The sequence below is a fragment of the Pongo abelii genome, chromosome X, assembly GCF_028885655.2.
Source record: "Pongo abelii isolate AG06213 chromosome X, NHGRI_mPonAbe1-v2.0_pri, whole genome shotgun sequence".
In the NCBI taxonomy this organism is placed as follows: domain Eukaryota; kingdom Metazoa; phylum Chordata; class Mammalia; order Primates; family Hominidae; genus Pongo; species Pongo abelii.
In genome coordinates this window covers 79,096,317-79,123,090 of record NC_072008.2, presented here as the reverse complement: position 1 = coordinate 79,123,090, position 26,774 = coordinate 79,096,317, and the positions used below count along the sequence as shown (strand labels likewise).

Here is a 26,774-nt window from a genome sequence, read left to right as displayed (position 1 = left end):
GACTGCTTAAACCCAGGAGTTCAAGACCAGCCTGAACAAAATAGGGAGACCCCCATCTCTACAAAAATAATTTTAAAAAGCTGGGCATGGTGGCATATACCTGTGGTTCCAGGTACCTGGAGGGCTGAGGTAGGAGGATTGCCTGAGCCCAGCAGGCCAAAGCTACAGTGAGCTGTGATCGTGCCACTGCACTCCAGCCTGGGGGAGGAGAGCAAGACTCTGTCTCAAAAATAAATACATAAAATACAGCGTCCAAAAATGTGTCATCTTTCTCTTCACAATTTTATAACAAGGGGGTAAAATGCCTGTGACTCTATTCATTATGGAAAATAAAAAAGAAACAACCATTTAAGGCTGAAGCATTTTGGTTTTCTACTGGCTTTTAGATTATTAACTGCATTAAGCCCCTCACTACAGCTTCCCCAGTGTCCTAGAAACAATTTGGGTTTCCTTTTAGGCAGGGACAGGAAGTATTCAAAGGACAGACATATGGACAGAGTTAGGCCCTTCAGGGTCGAAGTCTGTGGTTTCTTGTGTCTCAAGACTCAATGTCTTGAGAAGTTGGTGGACCCTGTCCTCCATCCAGGAAGTGCTGCCAAGGAAACCAGGGGACCTAGCAAAGACTCAGGAGAAAATGGCCAAAGGAATTCTGGCATTCCATACCTGAATGAACTGTTTTCGTGAGTGCTTTGATCACCCAATCCCCTATCAAGGCGCTGAACAGGTGGCCAGCAGGAAATCTGCTGTCGCAAGAGGAGGGCTTTGACTAACTTCCCCTAATTGAGTAAAAAGTGATTCTCTTAATTTCTGTATTCTGTTTTTCATATCTCCAGTAGAAGGGTCCTGTGGATCTAAATAGAGCACATTTTAAGGCTAGAGAGTAACAGAAGTTGATGTTTAGACAAGGCAGCTTGTTCAAAATCTGAAAGGCACACCCAGAAGCTTTCTCTAAACATTTTGGCTCCCATAAAAAAAAAAAAAAAAAAAAAAAATTAAAAACAGGACCCAAGTCTGAGAAGTTGAGTACATTTACATGGTATCAAAAATTTAGCATCTGCAGCCAAAAGCCACACCTGTGCTACTCAAAAGCTGAGAAAGTACATGTATGTAACACAGCAACTATTGCACAGTCCTTTTCTTATTTAAAGCTTTCTCAGGTAAGCTTTAATAGCTGGAGGATACATATTGAAAAAAATCTCAGTATGAAAGAAAGAAAACCCCAGTGTTGAAATACATTAATACCTCCTGTGCCATCTGAATCTCTGGCTCAGGATCAGAACTTAGGATCACGTCTCTGGTGGCCATAAAATATTTACAATCTAGTTAAAGGCACAGTGGCATTTAAAAATGAAGTCTTGGGGACCCATGGGAAAAGATTCACTGTAATTATTAACCTGGCTTCAATTGGTAGAATTGACTCTTGCCAGATAACATGCGAGGTAGATGGTGATTCGGAACCTGCTAGCTGGTTATGAGGCATAGCGAGTCCTTTACCTCAAGAACAGGTGGAGACAAACTCATGGAAACATGCCCGTGTTTAATTCTGGTGATTTACATCTTTCCTGCATTTTTTGCTAATCTGAGCCAGAATGTGGAGCATGGGGGTTTCTTCCATGACTGATTGGCAAGTTGTCAGTTTAGTCTTCCAGCTCAGGATCCTGGAAATCCCTCTTATTATTATTTTCTTATTATTGTTTTCTTCTGTTTGAAGAGCAGCTGGATAAGCTCATTCTGGGTTAGCTGTGCGTATGCAAAAGCAGAATCCGAGGGGTTTTCTTCATCGTGGTCTTGTTGATCAAGTTCTCACTGATGATGGTGGCAGTTCCCAAGCTAGAGATAGCAGTCTTTGTGGCCATTGTGTTCATTGGCTTCACAGGATGAAGTCGAGGTTTGACAGTTCTGGTTTTTGGAGCCATCACAGAGAGAATTAGTGATTCTGTTCAGACTTGGATTCTGGGTCAGCTTTTGGTTCTGTGATCTGCACATCTTCAAAGGGGTTCAGGGAAGTACACCTTCTGGAGACAATAGCTGCAATATCTTTCTCCAGTCTTTTCGTAAGGTCTTTAGCAGGCCCTGAAGCATGCTACCCAGCTTGACCTCCATAAGCATGCCTGCCTTCTTCTCCAGGATGGTAAGAGGGTTTTCACCTTCACTGTTCTTAGCCACGTCCTTCTTCCCCATCACCTGATAAAGCAAAGAAGACTCTCATTATTCTGCTGCTTGCTCTCTTTGGTTTCTTTTGCAGCTTCCAAGTTTGCTGGAGCCGTGTTTTCTCTAATGTCCCCACAGAACAGTGGTTGGTAGGATGGCAGAGACATGGACTTCAGAGAGTTCTTGGTAGAAGACTCAAAGAGCCACCTGTCATGAGACATCCCACTTCTTTCCCCAGGTTACTTCCAAGACTGAGCAGCCAGGTTTTTGGTAGGTGAGAACAAATGTTTCTTCCTGAAGCCCTGGGGCTTCAGGTAGGAAGAAGGACTGCTATACTTGTTCTCACCCTTGGCTTCTGGCTGCTCCAGTTAAACATGGTTCCCATTGATACAGACATTAGAGTGGGAAAGGACTTCGCTCATAGAGCGAAGACCCCCAAGAAAGGAAAGTCCTTCCATTTTGGGAAGGGTAACATTGATTTCGTTTAGCTGCTTAAGGTATGTACTTGCTGTTATCTTGTGAGACATGACATCTGAAGCTGAAGAGGAGTCCCTCTCGTTGTCATTGTCCCACTGGGACTGAAAGTCTCCCAGTTGAGGCAGCACTTTAGCTTTGAAGTCTGCAGGGCAATCATGGATCAGGAAATTTCTGCAAATTAGACTTGGAAAACAAGGTCTTGATCCTTCTTGTCTTTGGACGAAGACTAATCGTCACTTTTGACTGAAGGTGTAGTGCTGGAGACTATGGTGGAGGCAGCATCTGATGCACTATCCATATTCTTCCCCTTGATCTTGTCTTTAAGTTTTCCAAATGGATTCCGAGGCTTGTCTTTGATGAAAAGGTCAAACATACTGGCAGTCATGTTGTTTCTCATAAACTGGATGTCAACCTCAATTTCTCCTCTTTATCCTTCTCTCCTGGTTTGGATTTCAAGGTATACCACTGTATCTTCCTGCTCCCCTAGTCTGGGTGCAGGTCCTGCAGGTACACCTCGGCGAAGCCCAAGTACAGTAGCAGCAGAGCAGCAGCAGCTCAAAGGTGGCCTCCTCCTCTGACACTGAGGTGGCATACTTCTCCTTACCCACCTGAATCACCGAGTACATGTTGCTTGTACCCTCAGGCCCTTGGTTCTTGGCCCCTGGCCCTATGCCTGCAACACTGTCATCTGCACATGGATTGGGAACCACATAGGCCCTGGACCTGCTAAGGCCATTAAGGACAGGATGATGATGCCTCGGCTGACTGACGTGAGAAGATTGCCATGACCCACAGCCTCTACTGCTGTCCTACCAATAGAATTCATAATGTTGTGCAGGCGTTACCACTACCTAGTTCCAGAACATTGCCATCACCCCCAAAAGAAATCTTGCATTCATTAAGCAGTCACCCCTATTTTCCCCCATCCCTGTCAACCACTGATTTATGTTCTGTCTCTATGGATTCCCCTGTTCCGGATAATTCATGTAAATGGAATAATACAATAGATGCCTTTTATCATGGGTTTCTTTCACTTAGGATGTTTTGTAGGGTAATCCATATAGCATGTATCAGGACTTCTTTTTTTTTTTTTTTTTTTTTTTTGAGATGGAGTTTCATTCTTCTTGCCCAGGCTGGAGTGCAGTGGTGCAGTCTCAGCTCACTGCAACCCTTGCCTCCTGGGTTCAAGCGATTCTCCTGTCTTGGCTTCCCAAGTAGCCAGGATTACAGGTGCCTGGCACCATGCCCGGCTAATTTTTTTGTATTTTTAGTAGAGACAGGGTTTCACCATGTTGGCCAGGCTGGTCTCAAACTCCTGACCTCAGGTGATCCACCTGCCTCAGCCTCCCAAAGTGCTGGGATTACAGGCGTGAGCAACCATGCCCAGCCTTCATTCATTTTCATGGAGAAAAATATTTCATTGTATGAGTATACCACATTTTGTTTATCCATTTATCCATTGATTGGTTGTTTCTACTTTTTTTTTTTTAGCTACTATGAATAATATTGCTGTGAACATTTGTGTACAAGGTTTTAGTGGACACAAGTTTTTATTTTTCTTGGGTATATATCTAGGAGTGGAATTGCTGGGTCATATTGTAATTCTGTTCAACTTTTTGAAGAACTTCCCAACTGTTCTCCATGGTGGCTGTGCCATTGTATATTCCTACCATCAATGTATGAAGTTACAAATTTCTCCACATCCTGAGAACCCTTTATTATTTTCTGTTTTTCTTTTTGATTATAGCCATCCTCCTAGTAGGTGTAAAGTGGTATCTCATTGTGATTTTATTTTGCATTTCCCTAAATGATTAATGATATTGAGCATCTTTTCATATGCTTCTTGGCCATTAGTATATCTTCTTTGAAGAAATGTCTATTCAAGTCTTTGGCAGTTTCTAAATGAGTTATTGTATTTTTGTTGTTAGGTTGTAAGAGTTATAATCTGGATAACAGATCCTTATTAGATATGTAATTTGCACATATTTTCTCCCATTTTGTGGGTTGTCTTTTGTCTTTTTACTTTATTTTTTATTGCTTGTGTTTTGGTATCATTATTGATAATTCATTGTTAAATTAAAGGTCATGAAGAGTTACTCTTACTTTTTCTTCTATAATTTTTAGTTTTAGCTCTTGTATTCATGTCTGTAATCAATTGAAGTTAATTTTTAATATAGTGTGTGTTAGGAGTCCAGCTTCATTGTTTTACACGTATCTATGCAATTGACCCAAAGTGATTTGTTGAAAAATATTATTTTCTGATGGTATGGTCCTGACACCCTTGTAGAAATTCAATTGAAGATATATGTATCAGTTTATTTCTGCAGTCTCAATTCTATTCTATTGGTCTAAATGTTTATCTTTGTGCCAGTACCAGCCTGCTTTGATTATTTTAGTTTTGTAATAAAATAGACAAACATTTGGCAGATTCATCAAGACAAAAAGAAAAGTATATAGAAATAATATTATGAAAGAAAAGGGGGAGCATATTGAAAAACACCATAAAGATTAAAAAGATTAAGGGACAGTGTTAACAATTTATGCCAATAGGATTTGAAAGTTTAGAGAAAATAGACAAATTCCTAGCAAAATATAAATTATCAAAACCTACTCAAGAAAAAATAGAAATCTTATATAGTCACAAGGTATTAAATATTCAATTCTTCCTGGAGACCCAAATACATGCTTTCTACCAGTAACTCACTGTAAATAAAAAGAAAGGGATAATATATTGTGCAAACTCTAGTCAAAAAAAAGTTGGAATGACAATATTAATATAAACAAAAGTGGACTTCAGAAGAAGTAATATTATCAGAGAGAAAGAGGGCACTGCTTGGTGAATTGCCCTCTGATAAAGACATAACAATACCAGAAGTAAAAATTGACAGAACTGCAAGGGGAAATTGACAATTCCACAATTATATTTGGGATTTCAATGCTTTACTCTTAATAATTAATAAAAAATTAGCTAAAAAATTAATTTTAGCTAAATAAATTAGCTAAAAAGTTAATAAGGATGGATCTGAACAACACTAGAATAAACTTGTCCTAATGGACATTTATAGACCACTATAACCAAAAGTGGTAGAATTCACAATTTTTGCAAGTACACATGGAATGTTCACCAAAATAAACCATATCCTGATTTATAAAATAAACTAACAAACTGACTTCTCTCACTTAGCAATATGAATTTAAATTTCCCCCATATCTCTTCATGGCTTTATACCTCATTTCCTTTTATTGCTGAATAATGTTTCATTTTATGGATGGGCCATAAAATGTTTATCTATGCACCTATTGAGGGACATCTTGGTTGCTTCCCAATTTTGGCCAATATTAATAAAGCTGTTATAAACATTCATTTGCAGGTTTTTGTGTTATCATGAATTTCCACTCATTTGGTTAAATACCTAGGAATATAATTGCTACATAGTATAGCAATTCTATGTTTAGTTTTGTAGGAAACTGCAAACTGTCTTCCAAAGTGGCTGTATCATTTTGCATTTCCACTAACAGTGAATGGGAGTTCCTTATGCTAAACATCCTCTACAGCATTTGGTGTGGTCAGTGTTATAAATTTTGGCTATTCTTTCAGGTGCATAGTGGCATCTTATTGTTGTTTTAATTTGCAATTCCCTGATGATGTCTGAGGGGACTTCAAAAATTCATGGAAAAATTGAACTAAAAGGTAAAAGTAAAAAATATAAACTTCTTAACATAAGCTCCATCGAGTTCAAGATACTTTGTAAGCAATGATACCAGCCATTTGGTTCATCCCTAAGGAACTGAGGGTTCTGAGAATTTAATCAGGTCAATGAAGTCTTTTTTACGTTATGAACTGAAGAAAAATGGGTGCAATTTAAAGGTTTGTTAAGATTTTGAAACAAAAAGAAGTCAGAAGGAGCCAAATCAGGACTGTAAGGTGGATGAATGCCTAATGATTTCCCATCAAAGCTCTCACAAAATTGTCCTTGTTTGATGAGAGGAATGAGTAGAAGCGTTGTGATGGGGAAGGACTCTCTAGTGAAGCTTTCCCAGGTGTTTTTCTGCTAAAGCTTTGACTTTCTCAAAACACTTTCATAATAAGCAGATGTTATTGTTCTTTGGCCCTCCAGAAAACTAACTAGAAAAATTCCTTAAACATTCCAAAAGACTATTGCCATGAGCTTTGTTCTTGACCAGTCCACTTTTGCTTTTACTGGACCACTTCCACTTCTTGGTAGCCATTGCTTTGATTGTGCTTTATCTTTAGGATCATACTGGTAAAGCCATGTTTTGTCTCCTGTTAAAATTCTTCAAGAAATTGCTACAGGATCTTGATCCTGCTTGTTAAAATTTGCATTGAAAGCTCAGCTCTTGTCTGCAGCTGATCTGGGCACAACAGTTTTGGTACCCATTGAGTGGAAAGTTTGCTCAACTTTAATTTTTCAGTCAGAATAGTGTAAGATAAGCCAATTTAGATATCTATGGTGTTGACTATTGTTTGTGCTGTTAATTCTTGGTCTTCTTCAATTAGGGCATGGACATAATTTTTTTCAAGATTTTTTTCAAACGATGTGCTTCATCTTCAGCATCATCTCATCCCTTCTTAAAATGAGTTATCTGTTTGCAAACTGCTGATTTCTTTTGGAGAATCATCCCCATAAACTTCTCATAAAGCATCGATGATTTTACCATTCTTCTACCCAAGCTTCACACTAAATTTGATGTTTGTTTTTGCTTCAATTTTAGTAGAATTTATGTTGCTCTGACAGGTGCTCTTTTCAAACTTATGTCTTACCTTTTTAGTGCCTCAAACTAGATCCTGTTCAGGCATGTTATAACAAGTTAGTGTGAGCTTATTTTGGTATAAAAAATTTGGACTCCATAATTTTTTCATAATATGCATTTTTCATTACCTTTTGGAAGACAACTCATATCACCTTGAGCTTCTTTTCATATGCCTATTTTCCATATGTATATCTTCTTTGGTGAGGTGTCCTTTTCAGATGTTTGTACATTTAAAAATCAGTTATTACCCACTCCCACCACTTCTATTCAACATAGTACTGGAAGTACTATCAAGAGCAATTAGACAAGAAAAAGAAATTAAAGATATCTAAATTGGAAAGGAAGAAGTAAAATGATCTCTGTTTGCACATGATATGATCCTATGTGTAGAAAACTCCAAAGACTCCACCAAAAAAAACTATTAGATCTAATAAATGAATTCAGTAAAGTTGCAGGATATAAAATTAATATACAAAAATCCATGGCCATTTTATTCACAAATAACAACCTAGCTGAGAAATCAAGAAAACAATCCCATTTATGATAACATAAAACACTTAAGAATAAATTTGACCAAGAAGATGAAAGTGCATCAGTATAGCCTGCACACTGAAAACCACAAAACATTGATGAAATACATTGAAGAGGACACAAATAAATAAAAAGATATTCCATGCTCATAGATTGGAAGAATTAATGTTGTTAAAGTGTCTATACTACCCAAAGCAATATATAGTTTCAATGCAATCCCTATCAAAATCTCATCAGCATTCTTCACAGAAATAGAAAAAAATCATACAATTTCTGTGGATCCACAAAAGATCCCAAATAACCAAAGCAATTCTGAGAAAAAAAAAAAATCCTGGAGGCATCATACTTCCTGATTTAAATCTATATTACAAAACGAGAGTAATCAAAACAATATAGTATTGGCATAAGAGATACACAAGACAGTGAAATAGCCAGAAATAAATCCAAACATATATGGTTAATGAATTTTTGACAAGAGCACCAAAAAGACAAAATGAGAAAAGGGTAGTCTCTTCAATAAATAGGTGCTGGAATTTCCACATGCAAAAGAATGAAATTAGACTCTTATGTTACACCATACACAAAAATCAATCCAAAATGGATAAAAGATCTGAATGTAAGACCTGAAGCCATAGATCTCCTAGAAAACATAAGAGAAAAGCTCCTTGACACTGGCTTTGGCAATGCTTCCTTGGATATCACACCAAAACCTCAGGCTACAAAAGCAACAATAAATAAATGAAATTATATCAATCTAAAAAACTTCTACACAGAACAGAAACAATCAACAAAATGAAAAGGCAATGTACAGATAAGGAGAAAATATTTGCAAACCATATATAAGGCAAGGGTTTAATATTCAGGATTTAGGAAGAACTCATACAACTCAATACCAAGACAACATATAACCTGATTAAAAAATATGGGGAAAGGACTTGAATAGAAATTTCTTCAAAGGCGACAGAAAATGACCAACAGGTATATGAAATGGTGCTCAATATCACCAATCATCAGGAAAATGCAAATCAAAACTACTTTGAGATACCACCTCATACCTGTTAGGATAGCTATTATCAAAAAGACAAGAGCTAACAAATGTTGGTGAGGGTGTGGAGAAGAGGGAGCACTTGTACACTGTTAGTGGGAATGTATTATAGATTGGTGCAGCCATTATGGAAGACAGTATGGAGGTTCCTAAGTAAATTAAAAATAGAACTACCATATGACCCAGCAATCCCTCTTCTGGGTATATCCCCAAAGGAAATGAGATTATCTCTGCACTCCCAAGTTTATTGCAGCACAATTCACAGTAGTCAAGATACAGACACAACCTAGGTGTTCATCAATGGGCAAATGGATGAAGAAACTGTGATATAGAGAGATCAATAGATAGATAATTAGAATATTATTTAGCCTCTAAAAAGAAGGCAGTCCTGTCATTTGCCAAAACATGGATAGACCTAGAAGACATTATGCCAAATGAAATAAGCCAGACACAGAAAGAAAAATATTGTGCGATCTCACATGTGGAATCAAGAAAAAAAAGGTTAAATATATAGAGATAGAGAATAAAACAGTAATTACTAAGGTCAGGATAAGGTGGAGGAAATGAGATGTAGGTCAAAGGATGCAAAGTAGTAAATATGCAGGATGAACAAGTGAAAAGATCAAAGATCAAATGTACAACATGAGGACTATAGTTAATACATATTGTATATTGTGTTCAGGATTTTTTGCTAAATGAGTAGATTATACCTGCTCTTGCCAATGGGGGAATAATCAGTAACTATGTGAGATGTTGGGTATGTTCATTGTTCCACTATAGTTTTACTATATATATATCTTTCATTTAACATTGTGTTGTGTATCTTAATATAGACAATAAAATTTTATTTAAAACATAAAAAAATCAGGCTTATTTTCTTATTGTTGAGTTTAAAGAGTTCTTTGTACATTTTGGATAAAAGTTCTCTATCAGAATGTCCTTTGCTAATATTTTATCTCAGTCTGTGGCTTATCTTCTCATTCTTTTTACAGTGTCACAGGGTAGAAATTTTTAATTTTAATGAAGTCCAGTTTATCTATTCTTTCTTGCATCGGTTGTACTTTTGGTATTGCATCTAAAAAGTCATTGCTAAACCCTAGGTCAACCAGATTTTCTCCTATGCTATTTTACAGGAGTTTTATAGTTTTTCATTTTACACTTCGGTCTATGGTCCATTTTAAGAACATTTTTATGAAGGGTGTAAGGTCTGTGTCTAGCTCCCATTCAAGGCTTATTATATCTCACCTGGAGTGTCAGGCTGCCAGCATTTCTTGTCCCCTCCAATTCCAACTTGAATTGACTAAATTCCTGGTGAGTGTAGCCAAGAGTCATGCCTCCAGGCTTCAGGCCAGCACTTGTGGATGGAACCTCCAGGCCAGTACACCCAGGACCCAGCTCCAGGATAATCTTGGCAGTCTCAGGCACCAGGCCAGCACCCACAGCCCTAGGACCCAGCCATGACCTTAAGTACCCAGCTTCTAGGCCTGCCCCCCTGCCAGGCCAGGCCCCATAGCCCCAGACTCCAGGCAGATACCCATGGACCTAGTTTCCAGGCCTTCCTGTGCACCAGACCAACACCTCTAGACCCTAGCTCCAGGCTAGCCTTTACTAACCTAGGAACCAGTCCGCCACAGTGCCAGGCTAGCCACCACATCTCCAGACTCCAAGCCAGCATCTGCAGACCCAGGCTTCAGGCCTACTCTAGCACCAGGCTGGCCCCTGAAGCCCCAGGCTTCAGGCTCACTGCAGTGCTAGGGTGGCACCAACAGGCACGAGCACCAAGCCTGCTCCTGCAGTCTCAGGGTCCAGGCTGGCCCCTGGAGACTCAAGCTTCAGGCCCAACCCAGACTCCAGATTGGCCCAGTACCACATGGGCCCAGGCTTCAGGCGCTCCCCCCATACCATTGCCTGGTCTGCCTCTTCAGCCCCAGACTCCAGGCCAACACTTGTGGACCTAGCCTCCAGTCTCACTCCAGCACCAGGTTGGCATGCATAGACCCAAGCGCGAGGCCACCCCTGACAGTCCAGCAGAATCAGGATCCAGGCCTGCCCCAGGAATCTCATTAACCATAACGGTATGAATCTAGAAATCAATAACAAGAAAAATTGGAGAATTCACAAATATGGAGAAATTAAACAACATGCTCCTGAACAAAGAGTCAAGAAGAAATGAAAAGGAATTGAAAAATATCTTGGGACAAAAGAAAGTGGAAACAACACGCCAAATTTATGGGATGCAGCAAAAGCAGTTCTAAGAGGGGACTTTATAGCAATAAATGCCTACATCAAAAAAGAAAAAAGACTTAAAAATCCAAACTAACATTATACCTCAAGGAACTCTAAAAAAGACCAGCCTAAACTGAAAGCTGGCAGAAAGGGAATAAAGATCAGAGCAAGAATAAAAATGAATAGAGACTAGAAAAACAACAGAAAGGATAAACAGAACTAAGAGTTAGTGTTTGAAAAGATAAGCAAAATTGACAAACTTTTAGCTTGACCAAGAAAAAGAGAGAAGACTGAAATGAATAAAATCATAAATGAAAGAGAAGACATTACAACTGATACTACAGAAATATAAAGAGTCATAAGAAACTATGAGCAATTATATTCCCCAAAAAATTGATAACCTAGAAAAATGGATGCATTCCTAAAAACATACAGCCTACCGAGACTGAATCATGAAGAAACAGAAAATCTGTATAGACCAATAACAAATAAGTATATTGAATGATTAATCCAAAACTCCCAACATAGAAAAGCCCAGGACCTGATGACCTCACTGCTGAATTATATGAAACATTTAAGGAAGAACTAATGCCAGTCCTTCTCAAAATATTCCACAAAATTGAGGAGAAGGGAATACATTCAAACTCATTTTGAGGCCAGCATTACTCGGATACCAAAGCCAGACAAGACACTACAAGTAAAGAAAACTGCAGACCAATATTCCCGATGAACATAGATGGAAAATCCTCAGCAAAATGCTAGCAAAGTCAATTCAACAATGCATTAATGGGTCATTCACCGTGACCAAATGGTATCTATCCCAGGGAGGAAAGAATGGTTCAACATATGCAGATTAATAAATATGGTACATCACATTAATAGGATAAAAGACAAAAGCCAATTGATCGTCTTAATAGGTGCAGAAGCACTTGACAAAACATACTTTTATAATAAAAAGCCTCAACAAATTATGTATAGAAGGAATGTATGTCAACAAAATAAAAGCCATTTATATATAACAGCCCACAGCTGACATCATACTCAATGGGAAAAAGCTAAAGTCTTTTTCTCTGTGATCAGGAACTAGACAAAGATGCCCACTCACTTCTATTCAATAGAATACTGGAATTTCTAGCAAGAGCAGTTAGTGAAGATGAAATAAAAGGCTTCTATTTCAGAAAGGAACAAGTGAAGTTATTTCTGTTTGCTGGTAACATGATCTTATTAGAAAACTATAGAGGCTCCACAGAAGAACAATTGGACCTAATAAACATCTTCTGAAAATTTACAGTATACAAAATTAAGATATAAAATCTGAAGTGTTTCTATACACTAACAATACATTTCTGAAAAAGAAATCAACAAAACAATCTCATTTACAATAGCTATAAAACTAAAACTCTGAGGAATAAATTTAACCATGAAGGTGAGAGATCTGTACAGTAAAAAGTATAAAACACTGATGAAAGAAACTAAAGAAAATGCGAATAACTAGAAATGTATCTTGTGTCTATAAGCTGTAAGAATTAATATTGTTAAAATGCCCATATTAATCAAAGCAATCTACAGATTTTATGCCATCCATATCAAAACTTCAATGACATTTTTCACAGAAATAGAACAACCCGACAATTTGTATGGAACTATAGAAGATGCTGAATAGCCAAAGTAATCTTGAGCAAAAAGAATAAAGCTGGAGGCATCACATTTCCTGATTTTAAAATCTACTATAAAGTTATAGTAGTCAAAACAACTTGATACTAGCATAAAAACAGACAAATAGACTAATGGAACAGAACAGAGAGCCCAGAAATAAATCCACACATTTACAGTCAATTGATGTTTGACAAAGGTGCCAAAAACACACAATGGGGAAAGGACAGTCTCTTTGATAAATGGCGTTGGGACAACCGGATATACATACACAGGAGAATAAAGAAGAATAAAATTAGATCCTTATTTCACACTATATACAAAATATCAACTCAAAATGGATAAAAGACTTAAATTTAAAACCTGAAACTGTAAAACTATGAGAAGAAAACATAGGGCAAAAGTTCCATGTCACTGGCGTGGGCAGTGATTTCTTGGCTATAACCCCAAAAGCGCAGGTAACAAAACCAAAAATGGACAAATGCTATTACAACAAATTAAAAAGCTTATGCACAGCAAAGGAAACAATCAAAGTGAAGAGACAACCCATAAAATGGGAGAAAATATTTGTAATCCACACATCTGATAAAAGTTAATATACAAAATATATAAGGAACTCAAAGAACTCAATAGCAAGAAAACAAGTAACGCAATTGAACAATGGACAAAAAGACCTAAGTTGTTATTTTCAAAAGAAGACATACAAATGGCCATTAGATACATGAAAAAAAATGCTCAACATTACTAATCATCAGGGAAATGAAAATTAAAAACCACCATATCACATCACGCCCATACGGTGAGCTAGTATCAGAAAGGGGAAAGATAGTCAGTGCTGGGCAGAATGAAAAGAAACGGGAACCATTGTACACTGTTGGTGGAAAAGTAAATCAGTACCACTATTATCAAAAACAATACAGAGGTTCTTCAAAAAAATTACCATATGATCCAGCAATTCGACTTCTAGGTAAATATCCAAAGAAAATGTAATCAGTATTTCAAGAGATATCTGCACTCCCATATTATTTACATTATTCACCACAGCTAAAATATGGATTCAACCTAAATGCCCATTGACAAATGAATGGATAAAGAAATTGTGGTATATATACACATGGAATACTCTTTAGTCTTCAAAAAGGATATCCTGTCATTTGGGGCAACATGGATGAACCCAGAGGATAACGTGTTATGTGAAATAAGCCAAGCACCGAAAGATGAAAACTCCATGACCTTACTTATATATGGAATCTAAAAATGATAGATTCACAGAAGCAGAATGTAGACAGGAGCCCTGTTGGGGAAATGGGAGATAGAGGAGATATTGGTTAAAGGATAGAAAATTTTAGTTAGTTAGACAAGAGGAATAAGTTCAGGAATATTGTCTAACATGGTGGCTATACTTACAACAATGCATTAATAATATATTTTGTACTTGAAATTTGCTTAGAGTAGATTTTAAGTGTTTTCACCACAAAAATAAATATCCAAGGTAATGCATATGTGAATTAGCTTGATTTAGCCACTTCACAATGTATATATACTTTAAGAAATCATGTTGTACACCATAAATATATATAATTTTTATTTGTAATTCAATAATAATAAACACAAATTAAGCAGAAGAATGGAATCATGAAGATTAGGTCAGAAATTAATATTATGTAAAAGAGAAAGACAACAGAAAATGAGGTAATCAAAAACTTGGCTCTTTTAAAAGATTAACAAAATTGATGAAACGAGCTACACAAATCAAGAAAAAAGGAGAATACTCAGTTTACTAAAATAAAAATGAAAGAGTTGCCATTACTACCAACATTACAAAAACAAGAGAAATGTAAGGAAATACTGTCTACAATTATATGATAACAAAATAGATCACATGTGAAATGGATAAGTTCATAGAAGAACACAAACTACTGAAACTAACTCAAGAAAAAATGTAAAATCTGAATGGACCTATAGAGAGTAAGGAGATGTAAATAAGCAATCGTTCAATTTCATACAAAGAAAAGGTCAGAAACAGTAGACTTCACTGGTTAATTCTATCCAAAACTTAATAATATATACCAAATTTCTAAAACTAGAAGAGGAGGGCACACTTCCCTACACATCCTGTGAGTACATTACTATCAAGATACCAAAACCAGACAATATTACAAGGAAAGAAAACTACATACTGATATTGCTTATGAGTATAGACACAAAAATCCTCAGCAAAGTATTAACAAACTGAATTCAACAACATATAAAAAGAATTGTACAACATGACCTAGTAAGATTTATCCTAGGAATGCAAGGTTGTTTTACATTTGAAAATCAGTTAATGTAATACACCATGTCAAAAGAATGAAAACAAAAACCAAATGATCATCTCAATAGAAGTAAAAACTGTTTGACAAAATCTAGCACTCTTTCATGATAAAAACACTCAACAAACTAGGAACAGAAGGAAACTTCCTCAAAGCTGACAAAGGGCATCTATGGAAAACCCACAGCTAACATAATAGTTAATGATAAAAGCTTTCTCTCTAAGATCCAGAACAAGACACGGATGTTTGCCCTCACCACTTTTATTCCACATTGTACTGAAGATTCCAGTCAGGGCAATTAGGCAAGAAAAAGAAATAAAAATCAACCCGATTTGAAAGGAAGTAAGACAATCTGTATTTGTAGATGACATAAATGTATGCATGAATATCCTAAGGAATCTACTACAAACTATTGGAAATAATTAACAATTTCAACACAGTGGCAGGAGAACAGATCAATATACAAAATCAATTGTATTTCTCTACAGCAGCAATGAGCAAAACAAAAATGAAATGAAAAGAATGATTTAATTTGCAATATCATGAAAAAGAACAAAATCCTTAGGAATAAATGTAACAAAACAAGTGCAAAACGTATACTCTGAAAACAACAAACATTGTTAAAACATTAAAGAAGTCTTAAATAAATAGAATGACATTCCATAAAGACTTTGTATTGTTAAAATGGCAATTCCCCTTAAACTCATCTGCAGATTCAATCCTTATCAAACTCAGCAGACATTTTGTTTGTTTGTTTTGTTTGTTTGTTTTTATCTTTTTTTATTATACTTTAAGTTCTGGGATACATGTGCAGAACATGCAGGTTTGTTACATAGGTATACATGTGCCATGGTGGTTTGCTGCACCCATCAACCCGTCATCTACATTAGGTATTTCTCCTAATGCTATCCCTCCCCTTGCCCCCCACCTTCTGACAAGCCCCAGTGTGTAATGTTCCCTCCCTGTGTCCATGTGTTCTCATTGAGAGTTATAACTACATCCTAAAGAAGCACAGGGGACACCCAAATAATATTAGGGAAAAAAACCCATATATATATATGGTCTTTGCTATATAAATACATATATATTTATATTTGCTTAGTGGTATATATATAACCTTTCTTACATTCTTAAACCAGAATTGGAGCATCCCATAACAGAGCCAAACTTTTATTGAGTGCTGTATGCCAGGTACTGTGTTAAGCACTTTCACATACCTTGGGAACTTTATTCTCATAATTCTCATAATGCAATGACCTGAGCATCAGCTGTGTGGAGTGACCTACAACTTGACCATGATTCTGGGGGATGATGAATGAAAATGCAAAGTATAAATACGTACTTTTTAGGAAAATGCCTCTACTTCAACACAAAGGAATCTCTCCATTTCTATCCCTTTGAACCCCCAATGGAATCCTGTATCTTTTCTCTGAGCTACAATCTTGAAAGAAGAAAGTTACTGTGCTGTGTTATAACATAAGAATGTAAATATTTTAAGCTGTCAGAGTTGTTTCCTCAGAATTTATCCAACATTATAAGCCAAAGGGTCTACATCAGTGTCTGAATCATTTAAAATTATTCAGTGTATTGAGAAGCGAGTAAAACGGTAGGTATTTCATGTTACGTCTGAAGGAGACCACGTTAGTTCATCCCCTACCCCTTTTCTAAATGATGAAACTCATGAGATCTAGCAAAGACCAAGGACTAAAATAAGAAGCATATTGTGCACACCTCAACAGATTTTCATTTAAAAAGTTATTCTGTTTGATACAAACCTACTGTAGTTCATGAATTTACTATGTGTAATCATCAAGTCTTCACTTTTAAAAGAAAGTATTCCGTGAATCCATTTTGTAAAGTTTTTAAACATCTACTTGAGCATTTGCATTAGCAGTATTAATCAACCTGAGAATCAGAAAAAAAAAAAAGTTGCAAATATATTTGCCTTTGGCATGAGGACAAGTAATTGGTGCAGTCCAGCTCTAAAAGTACAACTCTAAGTAATAATGTAATGCTTGGTCTGCCTCTGCTACATTGTGATTCACATATTGCTTCCCTATCCACAAATTTGTATTTGGTTTAGCATATAAAAGAGGGAAAAAAGCAATAAAAAGACAAATATGTGGTTTATTTACATATACTTTGCTTCTTTCCAAGTTCAGAACTGTGAAAATAGGCAAATATCTTATCCCATTGAGGCACTATAATTAAGAGATGCCTAACAAAATTACTCATAAAATATACTTTAATTGGGTTCAAAGACAGTTAATTTAAAATATAAAAATCAAAGAGAGTGCCAGTTGATGAGTTTCCACTCCTTTCTGTAAATAGCATTAACTGTTCTAGAAACTTCCAAATGTTAATCTGATAGTGCAGGACAGTTAATTATAACTTAAAATATAGACACAGGAAGCACGGATACTATATTCACATTAATTCACATATGTAATCTCTATCATTAAATAATTTCTATAAAATCTCAAGTTTCTAATTAGCATTTGTGGTGTTAAAAAACGGCAATTGGTAGCTGGGTTCTTTTCAGTGAAGACACTATCAACTAGCAGAGTTAAGATGCTAGTCCACCTTATATGCATTTTAGGATCTAATGTATTAGTGCAGAGGTACTTGCGGCAGGATGCATGAATCCTGCCTATAAGGCTTTGTGGGTGTCACCGTTCTGTGCACTTTATTAAAACTACTCTACCCCCCAAACCTAATAAAAATAATTGTTGCTTATGACTTGGGGAATATTTGGTGAAGTTGCTACTAAAGTACATTATTAAATGCAACATGATTTCACACTGCAAATGTCTTGAAAATTCAGTTTCTCCTACGTATTTTCTTCCTAAAATAAAATTTTTATATAACTCTTGTCCTCACTCCCAATTTTTTCCAATAATCTGCTTTATTAGGGCCATGTTAATAAAAGTTTGGGACAAGAAGCCATTCATAAACAATATAAAGTGTTTCTAAAGTAGTGAATTTTTTCTTCTATATCATTTTTTCTGCTTATCATTTATTTTCAAATGTCAGATATTTCTCTTTATATTTTCTAGGCTTCTATGCGATGGTCCATTTTTAAAATTTATGTTTTAATTGACAAAAATTATATATATTTATCATGTATAACATTGTTTTGAAATATGTAAATTGTGGAATAGCTAAATTGAGCTAATTAACATACACATTATTTCATATACTTATCATTAGATATTCCATATTAATGACACTTGTTTTTAAAATGAAACAGTTTTAGGCACAATAGTCAGTTACTTCTGATTCTGCTTTGTGGAGAAAGGTGTATGGAGTGAAATCTCTGCACTCTCCAGATAATAACTTTCTAATGCTTTAAGAGAACTAGATTGTTTTTAACTGCATGGAAATTAGAAGAGACCTTAAAAAAAATTCACAAATGTAACTAGTGTATGTACAAATAACCCTAATTTTAGGGATATGCACACAAAAATGACATTCTGATATTAAAAATAACAGTTTTACTGTCCCTCCTGAGTGGTTACACACCTGGAAGGGTGCCATGTGCTTTCACTGGAAGTACCACACTTGCATTTCTGTGTTGTGATGTCAGTAGCAGAAACCCTTAGTTAGAGCTGGCAATTTAGCTCCCTTTTCTCCTGCTTGGAAGAGGCATCAAGTTACTACCCTGTAGAGATACTTCATTTTTCTATTTGGTTTATTAAAAAATCACCTGTTCTGATTGATCTTTAAGAACGAATGATATAAACAGCCATTAAATTTTTTTTCAAATTCATAAAACTATTCGTACTTTTTTGAAACAAGAGTTAATGCCAATAATCCATCAGAAATATCTACTGTTTAGAAGAAAATGGGGCAGCACCTAATGGGTCTAATTCGACTGGTTGGGACTGTTGGGACTGCTGTGGAGTAATGCTTTGCACCACAAGTTCTGTAAAGGGCATGGCACCAAAATCATCCATTTTCAATACATCTGCACTATGGAATGACCCATGTAGTGAATTTTGTCTTGGCTGCTCAGGCAGGACAGTATTGTGATCAGCACGGATGTCATTCAGGCCCTGATGTTGAGGGTGCCATGACAGGTCTGGAGGATGGAAGGGCTTGGCACCGAAGGGGTCCAACAGGCTCTCCTCGAGTTTTAAGACATTCCCCCTATCTTTCCCATCAGTCACTGCAGCACCAATGTTCTCCTTGGAGTCTGAGATGGTTAAAAATTCATTGCTGGTTTGAGAGACTCGGCGACCCACTTTTTTGTGCCTGCGAGCCCTCTCTGGAGGGCGGTAGGTAGGCTTCAGAGTCTTCTTTTTGCTAGTTGGCGTGCCATGATGCCGCTTCCCATTACTTTTGGACATATCCTGCTTTATGCGCCTTTGGCGAGAGGACAGTTTCTGTAAGCTGTGCTGTTCGACTTTTTGCTGCGAGCTCCCCATTATTTCCTCAAAGGGCACAACCCAAAAAGGTCCTCGTTGCTTTCACTTTTACTTGTTGATGTGAGGAAGGGCTGAAATGGAGTGAAGCCAAATATATCTATGCTTTTGGGATGCGTCTCAGGCCCCACCACATGGCATTCTTGTACATTCACCTTCTTGCTAAAAGGCGCCTTTGTGAATACATCAAATTCCTCCTGCTGGAGTCCCGCAGCAGGAAACCTGTGTTGAGGGAGGTTCTTTTCATTCTTTTCTTGCTGGGGCTGTTGAGCACACACTGCAAAGAAGGGGACGGCGCCAAATATATCGAACTCCTGTTTAGGAGTCTCCACTCCAACATCAGAGGATAATTGGGCTGAGGTGAGGAGTATTGTATTAATATCTTGGGTTGGTCCACTGCCAGATTTGTCTCTGTAGACAGGGCTCATATCACTGTACTTTGCTTTAGCCTGCTCATAATCAGAATCAGAACTACCTTTCTCCTCTTCTTCCTCATCTTCAGAATCCATGAGGAGAGGCCTGTGACCCAGATTTTCTGGTTCGGTATCATTATCATTAAAATCTCCTTGTTCTCCCTGAAGAACTTCTTCATCCTCTTGCTCTTCCTCTTCACTGCTCTTAGGAGAAGGGGCAATCATACTAGATAGGAAAGCCAGGAAGCCAATTGGGTATCTGAGTATCAATATTAACACAGACACTGTGACTAAAAGTCCTTGACTTGTTTGAGTATTCTTCTTTCTTCAGTGCACAATTACTCAAGTAAATGGATGTAGGACCCTTTGGAGAAGGATTGAAAAAATCATTACCATGTATACTTGCCATGATGTTACAAATCTCTCCTCCTGGGGACCCAGTCCCGTTTCAGTTTACAGTGGCTCTGAACGTTGGTTCAGGTCGAGAAACTGGACCAGGAAACTATGTCTTTTTATTGAGGCCACTGCCCTCAGTCTCCTGATCGTCCATTCAGGTTTTCTTTGTTTGTTTGTTTGTTTGTTTGTTTGAGATGGAGTCTCGCTCTGTTGCCCAGGCTGGAGTGTAGTGGTGCAATCTGGGCTCACTGCAACCTCTCTTTCTCGGGTGCAAGCGATTCGCCTGCCTCAGCCTCCCTAGTAGCTGGGATTACAGGCGTCTGCCACCACACCCAGCTAATTTTTGTATTTTTAGTAGAGATGGGGTTTCACTATCTTGGCCAGGCTGGTCTTGAACTCCTGACCTCAGGTGATCCGCCCTCCTTGACCTCCCACCATCCAGGTTTTATTTTTAAACTCTTTATTACTAAAATAATGTTATAGTCCAGAGAAATTTTAAAAAGGAGATAAAAATTTTCATTTCCCCTCACCCTTTTTTCCCTAATGTTAGTAACTTACATAACCATAGTATAATTATAAAAAATTGGAAATTAACATGGTACAATATGTTAAATTAAACTACACACTTTATTTACATTTCACCAGTTATACAACTAATGTATTTTTCTGTCCCAAGGTGCAACTCAGGATCTCACATTGCCTTTAGTTGTCACTTCTTTTTGTTCTCTTTTAATCTGTGACAGGCCTTCAATCTTTCCTTGTCTTTCATGACCTTGAAAGTTTTGGAGAGTGTGTGTCAGTTATTGTATTATTTTCTATTGCTGCATAAAACTACCAAAAATTTAGATGCTGAAAACAACACAAATTTATTACCTTACAGCTTTCATGGCTCAAAAGTCCAGGTATGCATTAGCTGAGTTCTCTGCTCCAGGTACCAGTGGGCTGAAATCAAAATGTCACCTGAGGCTGTGATCTTATCTGAGGCTTGGGATCCCCTTCCAAATTCGCTGGTTGTTGGCAGAATATAGTTCTAACAGTTTGAGGACTGCAGTCTTCCTTTTTTTTTTTTTTTTTTTTTTTTTTTTTTTTGCTATTGTCAAGGGTTTGCTCTGTTTTTAGATGTTTCCCTCAGGTCCTAGTCATATGTACCTCTCACAATATAGCAGCTTACTTCTTGGAAGCCAGCAGATAAATCTCTAGTCTGCTATGGGAGATTCTTATATAATGTAACATTATTATAATAGTTACTGTTTCATCACCTTTGCCATAAAATGTAACCTAATCAAGACATTGATTATCTCATCATATTTAAAGGTTACAACCACACTACAAAAGAGGGGTTAACACTGGAGAAAGGGAAACTTGGGAGCCATCTTTGAATTCCACTTACTACTTTTATTGTTGAGTGTTCCTCAATTTGGATTGGTTGAATCTTATGATTAGATTAAGGTTATGCATTTTTTGTGATAATACTGCAGAGGACATGTTGTATCTTCTCAATGCATCATATCAGAAAATATATGATGTTGATTTGTCTTATTGCTGGTGATGTTAATTTGTTTTTTTAAGTTTTATTTTATTTTTAATTGACGAATAGTAATTATATATATTTGTGGGGTACAAGGTGATGTTTCAATACTTGTATACATTGTGAAATGATCAAATCAGGTAATTAGTGTATCTATAATCTTAAATATTTATCATTTCTTTGTGTGAGAACATTTAAAATCCTCTCTTTTAGATATTTTGAAATATATATTACAATATTAATTATAGTCACCTTGCCGTGCAATATAACACCAGAATTTTTCTCCTAATTGTTCCTTTGTACCCGTTGACCAACGTCTCCTCTTTCCCCATTCACCTCTTTCTTCCCCAGCCTCTGGCAAACACCACTCTATTCTCTACTTCTATGAGTTTGACTTTTTAGATTCCTTATATAAGTGAGATCATACAGTATTTGTCTCTCTGTGCCTTGCTTATTTCACATAATGTCCTCTAGATTCATCCATGTTGTTGCAAATGACAGAATTTCCTGTTTTTAAAGAGATGAATGGCTCTCCCTCTCCCTCTCCCTCTCCCCCTCCCCCATTCTTTCTTTGGTCTCCCTCTACTTCTTTCTTCAGTCTCCCTCTGTTGCCGAAGCTGGACTCTACTGCTGTGATCTCAGCTCGCTGCAACCTCCCTGCCTCGGGCTCCTGTGATACTCCTGCATCGGCCTGCCGAGTGCCTGGGATTGCAGGGACACACCACCACGCTTGACTGGTTTTTGTATTTTTGGTGGAGACGGGGTTTCGCCCTGTTGACTGGGCTGGTCTGCAGCTCCTGGCCTCGAATGATTTGCCCGCCTCGGCCTCCTGAGGTGCTGGGATTGCAGACGGAGTCTCGCTCACTCAATGCTCAGTGTTGCCCAGGCTGGAGTGCAGTGGTGTGATCTCAGCTCGCTACAACCTCCACCTCCCAGCTGCCTGCCTTGATCTCCCAAAGTGCTAAGATTACAGCCTCTGCCCGGCCGCCACCCCGTCTAGGAAGTGAGGAGCGTCTCTGCCCGGCCGCCCATTGTCTGGGATATGAGGAGCCCCTCTGCCTGGCCGCCCCGTCTGGGAGGTGAGGAGCGCCTCTGCCCGGCCGCCCTGTCTGGGAAGTGAGGAGCGCCTCTGCCCGGCCGCCCCGTCTGGGAAATGAGGAGCGCCTCTACCTGGCCGCCCCGTCTGGGAAGTGAGGAGCGCTTCTGCCCGGCCGCCCCATCTGGGAGGTGAGGAGCGCCTCTGCCCGGCCGCCACCCCGTCTGGGAGGAAGTGAGGAGCGCCTCTGCCCGGCCGCCCCGTCTGGGAGGTGAGGAGCACCTCTGCCCGGCCGCCCCGTCTGAGAGGTGAGGAGCGCCTCTGCCCGGCCGCCCTGTCTGGGAGGTGAGGAGCGCCTCTGCCTGGCCGCCACCCCGTCTGGGAGGAAGTGAGGAGTGCCTCTGCCTGGCCACCACCCCGTCTGGGAGGAAGTGAGGAGCGCCTCTGCCCGGCCGCCCCGTCTGGGAAGTGAGGAGCGCCTCTACCTGGCCGCCCCGTCTGGGAAGTGAGGAGCGCCTCTGCCCGGCGGCCTCGTCTGGGAGGTGAGGAGTGCCTCTGCCCCAGCCGCCCATCGTCTGGGATGTGAGGAGCGCCTCTGCCCGGCCGCCCATCCTCTGAGCTGTGAGGAGCACCTCTGCCCGGCTGCCCCTTCTGGGAGGTGTACCCAACAGCTCCGAAGAGACAGCAACCATCGAGAACGGGCCATGATGATGATGGCGGTTTTGTTGATAAGAAAAGGGGGAAATTTGGGGAAAAGAAAGAGAGATCAGATTGTTACTGTGTCTGTGTAGAAAGAAGTAGGCATAGGAGACTCCATTTTGTTCTGTACTAGGAGAAATTCTTCTGCCTTGGGATGCTGTTGATCTATGGCCTTGCCCCCAGTCCTGTGCTCTCTGAAACATGTGCTGTGTCAACTCAGGGTTAAATGGATTAAGGGCGGTACAAGATGTGCTTTGTTAAACAGATGCTTGAAGGCAGCATGCTCCTTAAGAGTCATCACCACTCCCTAATCTCAAGTAACCAGGGACACAAACACTGCCTAGGAAAACCAGAGACCTTTGTTCATGTGTTTATCTGCTGACCTCCTCTCCACTATTATCCTATGACCCTGCCACATCCCCCTCTCTGAGAAACACCCAAGAATGATCAATAAATACTTAAAATAAAAAAAAAAGAGCTGAATGGTATTCCATTGTGCATATATATCACTTTTAAAAATTAATTCATCTGTTGGCAGACACTTAGGTTGTTTCCATATCTTGGGTATTGTGAAGAATGCTGCATTGAACATGGTAGTGCAGATGTCTCTTCAGCATACTGATTTCATTACTTTTGTTGTTTTTAAGTTTTTAAATTTTTATTTTAAGTTCTGGGATACACATTCAGGATATGCAGGTTTGTTACATAGGTAAATGTGTCCCATGGTGATTTATTGCACCTATCAACCCATCACCTAGGTATTAAGCCCAGCATGCATTAGCTATTTTTCCCTCCCCTGATCCCCACAAACAGGTCCCAGTGTGTGTTTTTCCCTACCCTGTGTCTATGTATTCTCATTGTTCAGCTCCCACTTATAAGTGAGAATATGCAGTGTTTGGTTTTCTGTTCTTGCATTAGTTTGCTGAGAATAATGGCTTCCAGCTCCATCTATGTCCCTGCAAATGACATGATCTTGTACCTTTTTACGGCTGCATAGTATTCCATGGTGTATATGTACTACATTTTCTTTATCCAGTCTATCGTTGATGGGCGTTTGGGTTGATTCCATGTATTTGCTATTGTAAATAGTGCTGCAATAATCATATACATGTATGTATCTTTATAATATAATTATTTGTATTCCTTTGGGTATATACCCAGTAATGGGATTGCTGAGTCAAATGTATTTCTGGTTCTGGTCTTTGAGGAATCACCACACTGTCTACCACAATGGCTGAACTAATTTACATTTCCACCAACAGTGTAAAAGTGTTCCTGTTTCTCTGCAGCCTCACCAGCATCTCTTTTTTCTTGACTTTTTAATAATCGCCATTCTGACTGATGTGAGATGGTATCTTATTGTGGTTTTTTTTTTTTTTAAAGACTCTTAATTATTGAACCAGGAATTTAAAACACATTTGTAAACTACTTAGAAAACAAGCCTGCCACGCATCAAAATGGATGGGATTTGAACATATTTGAACTTAAGAGATAGTTCAAAATCCTTCAATGCATTCCTTTGTATACAAACAAAAAATAAGCATCAGTCTCAAAGAGTTAGGGGAAAAAATCTAGAGAGAACAAAATAATAAGTCTAAAATGAGAAATTAGCATATTTTAAAACAAAATCACAGTTGAGAAACAAATCAAAACTCTAGTTTTCTGAACAGAAAACAGATATCCTTAACAAGTCTAGTCAAGTAATGTTGAGCACCCGATTCTGTCGCTGCTCGGGGTGCCACTGTGTAACCCACATGGACTTAGGGGGACTGAGCAAAGTGGGGCAAATGTGGGAATAAAAGACATGAGACAAAAGAGTATATTTGGAAGGAGGGGTCGGGGGGGGGGGGCGCCTTGCCTCTAGTGGACAAGGGCCCTGAGCTTTACACAGCCCTCTGTATTTATTAGGCAAAAGAGATAGTGAGAAAGGGGGTGGAAGAAAGGGTCAGCTGCTCAGTCTGGAGTAGGCTTGCAAGACTGCATTCCTTGATCAACAGGCTCTAGATGTCACAGTAGATAACTTTGGCGCCAGGGAGTGATTGCCTCCAGCAAACCTTCTGTCAGCAGGAGCAGTCGTGAGTTTGCTCACATCCTGCATTCATGATAAACAGTTTGCTGTTTGATCATATAGCCTCCAGTGGAATGCTGAGTTCGTCATGTCCCACAGGCCTTCGGCTCCCTACATATCCCCCTTTCTGTTTATGAATTAATTGGAAGAATGTAAGGCCAGGCTGGGCAGCTCTCATTCTCTGATTGGTGGTCCATCTGATTTTACAGACTATAAAAAGAAGAGACAAAACAACATTATTCCAAGAACTACATATAAGATGTTAATGTGGTGCTTTAGATAGGTCCAAGGGTTGGGGCTCTCCAGGCCTTGCTGGAATTCAGTCCAGTCTTCTAAAGAAGGCTGAAACTCTTGAGTTTGCCTATTTAAATCAAGAATTTTGTTTTGTAATTCACCAATATCAAAGGTGATGTTGGATGTGAAAGCTCCCTGCAAATGGGCTTTCACAAGGTCCCACAGATACTCACTTTGGTTGTATTCTAAGTTGGTTACACAAATATGAGTGAATTAAAATGACAACGCAATTACTGCTGCAATTGCAAGGTTTGTACTTGTTCCCCTAAGCATAGAACCATGGATTTCAACATTGGCACTTCAGTTTGTAACTCAGTGTTAATTTTATTCTGAAGTAGCCGTGCTTGGTTAGCTGTACATGTCCAGTTCTCCATGTACTGAGCTGTTTGAACAGAACTATGCAAAGCTACAGAAGATATCACAATACAAGTTATTAGCATGACCAAGGAAACAATAGCAAAAATTATCATGCCTAAGGCTCTACAGACACAATAAGTAAGCAGAGTTAGAAGAAGTTTCATAAAATGCAAAGCAGGTGTGGCAGCTCAAGGCTCAGACAGATTAACAGGAATCCATAGCCCAGGGATGCTACCTAAAATCATCAAAGTAGAGATATTATGTGTTTGCAATGGGCTATGATTAATGCAGTGATATAACTGACAAGATTTACAGGTCAATTGGGTATTGTTTAACTGGAGCTGGTCCTTCTTAGCTGCTAAAAAGACATAAGAATTAAAAACACCAACTG

General features: G+C 38.5%; 1 protein-coding gene and 1 pseudogene across 1 annotated transcript; both read right to left on the bottom strand.

Moving 5' to 3' along the window:
- Positions 1-1,716: 1,716 nt before the first annotated feature.
- On the bottom strand, positions 1,717-3,059 carry LOC100449737 (rab11 family-interacting protein 1-like; annotated as a pseudogene).
- A 15,909-nt stretch (positions 3,060-18,968) lies between these two features.
- Positions 18,969-20,230, bottom strand: LOC100449390 (putative BMP-2-inducible kinase-like protein). The gene is given in 2 exon segments (XM_009234994.4): positions 18,969-19,615; positions 19,618-20,230. Coding segments are annotated over 2 exon segments (1,233 nt in total). The 3' UTR covers positions 18,969-18,995.
- Between the last annotated feature and the right edge of the window lie 6,544 nt (positions 20,231-26,774).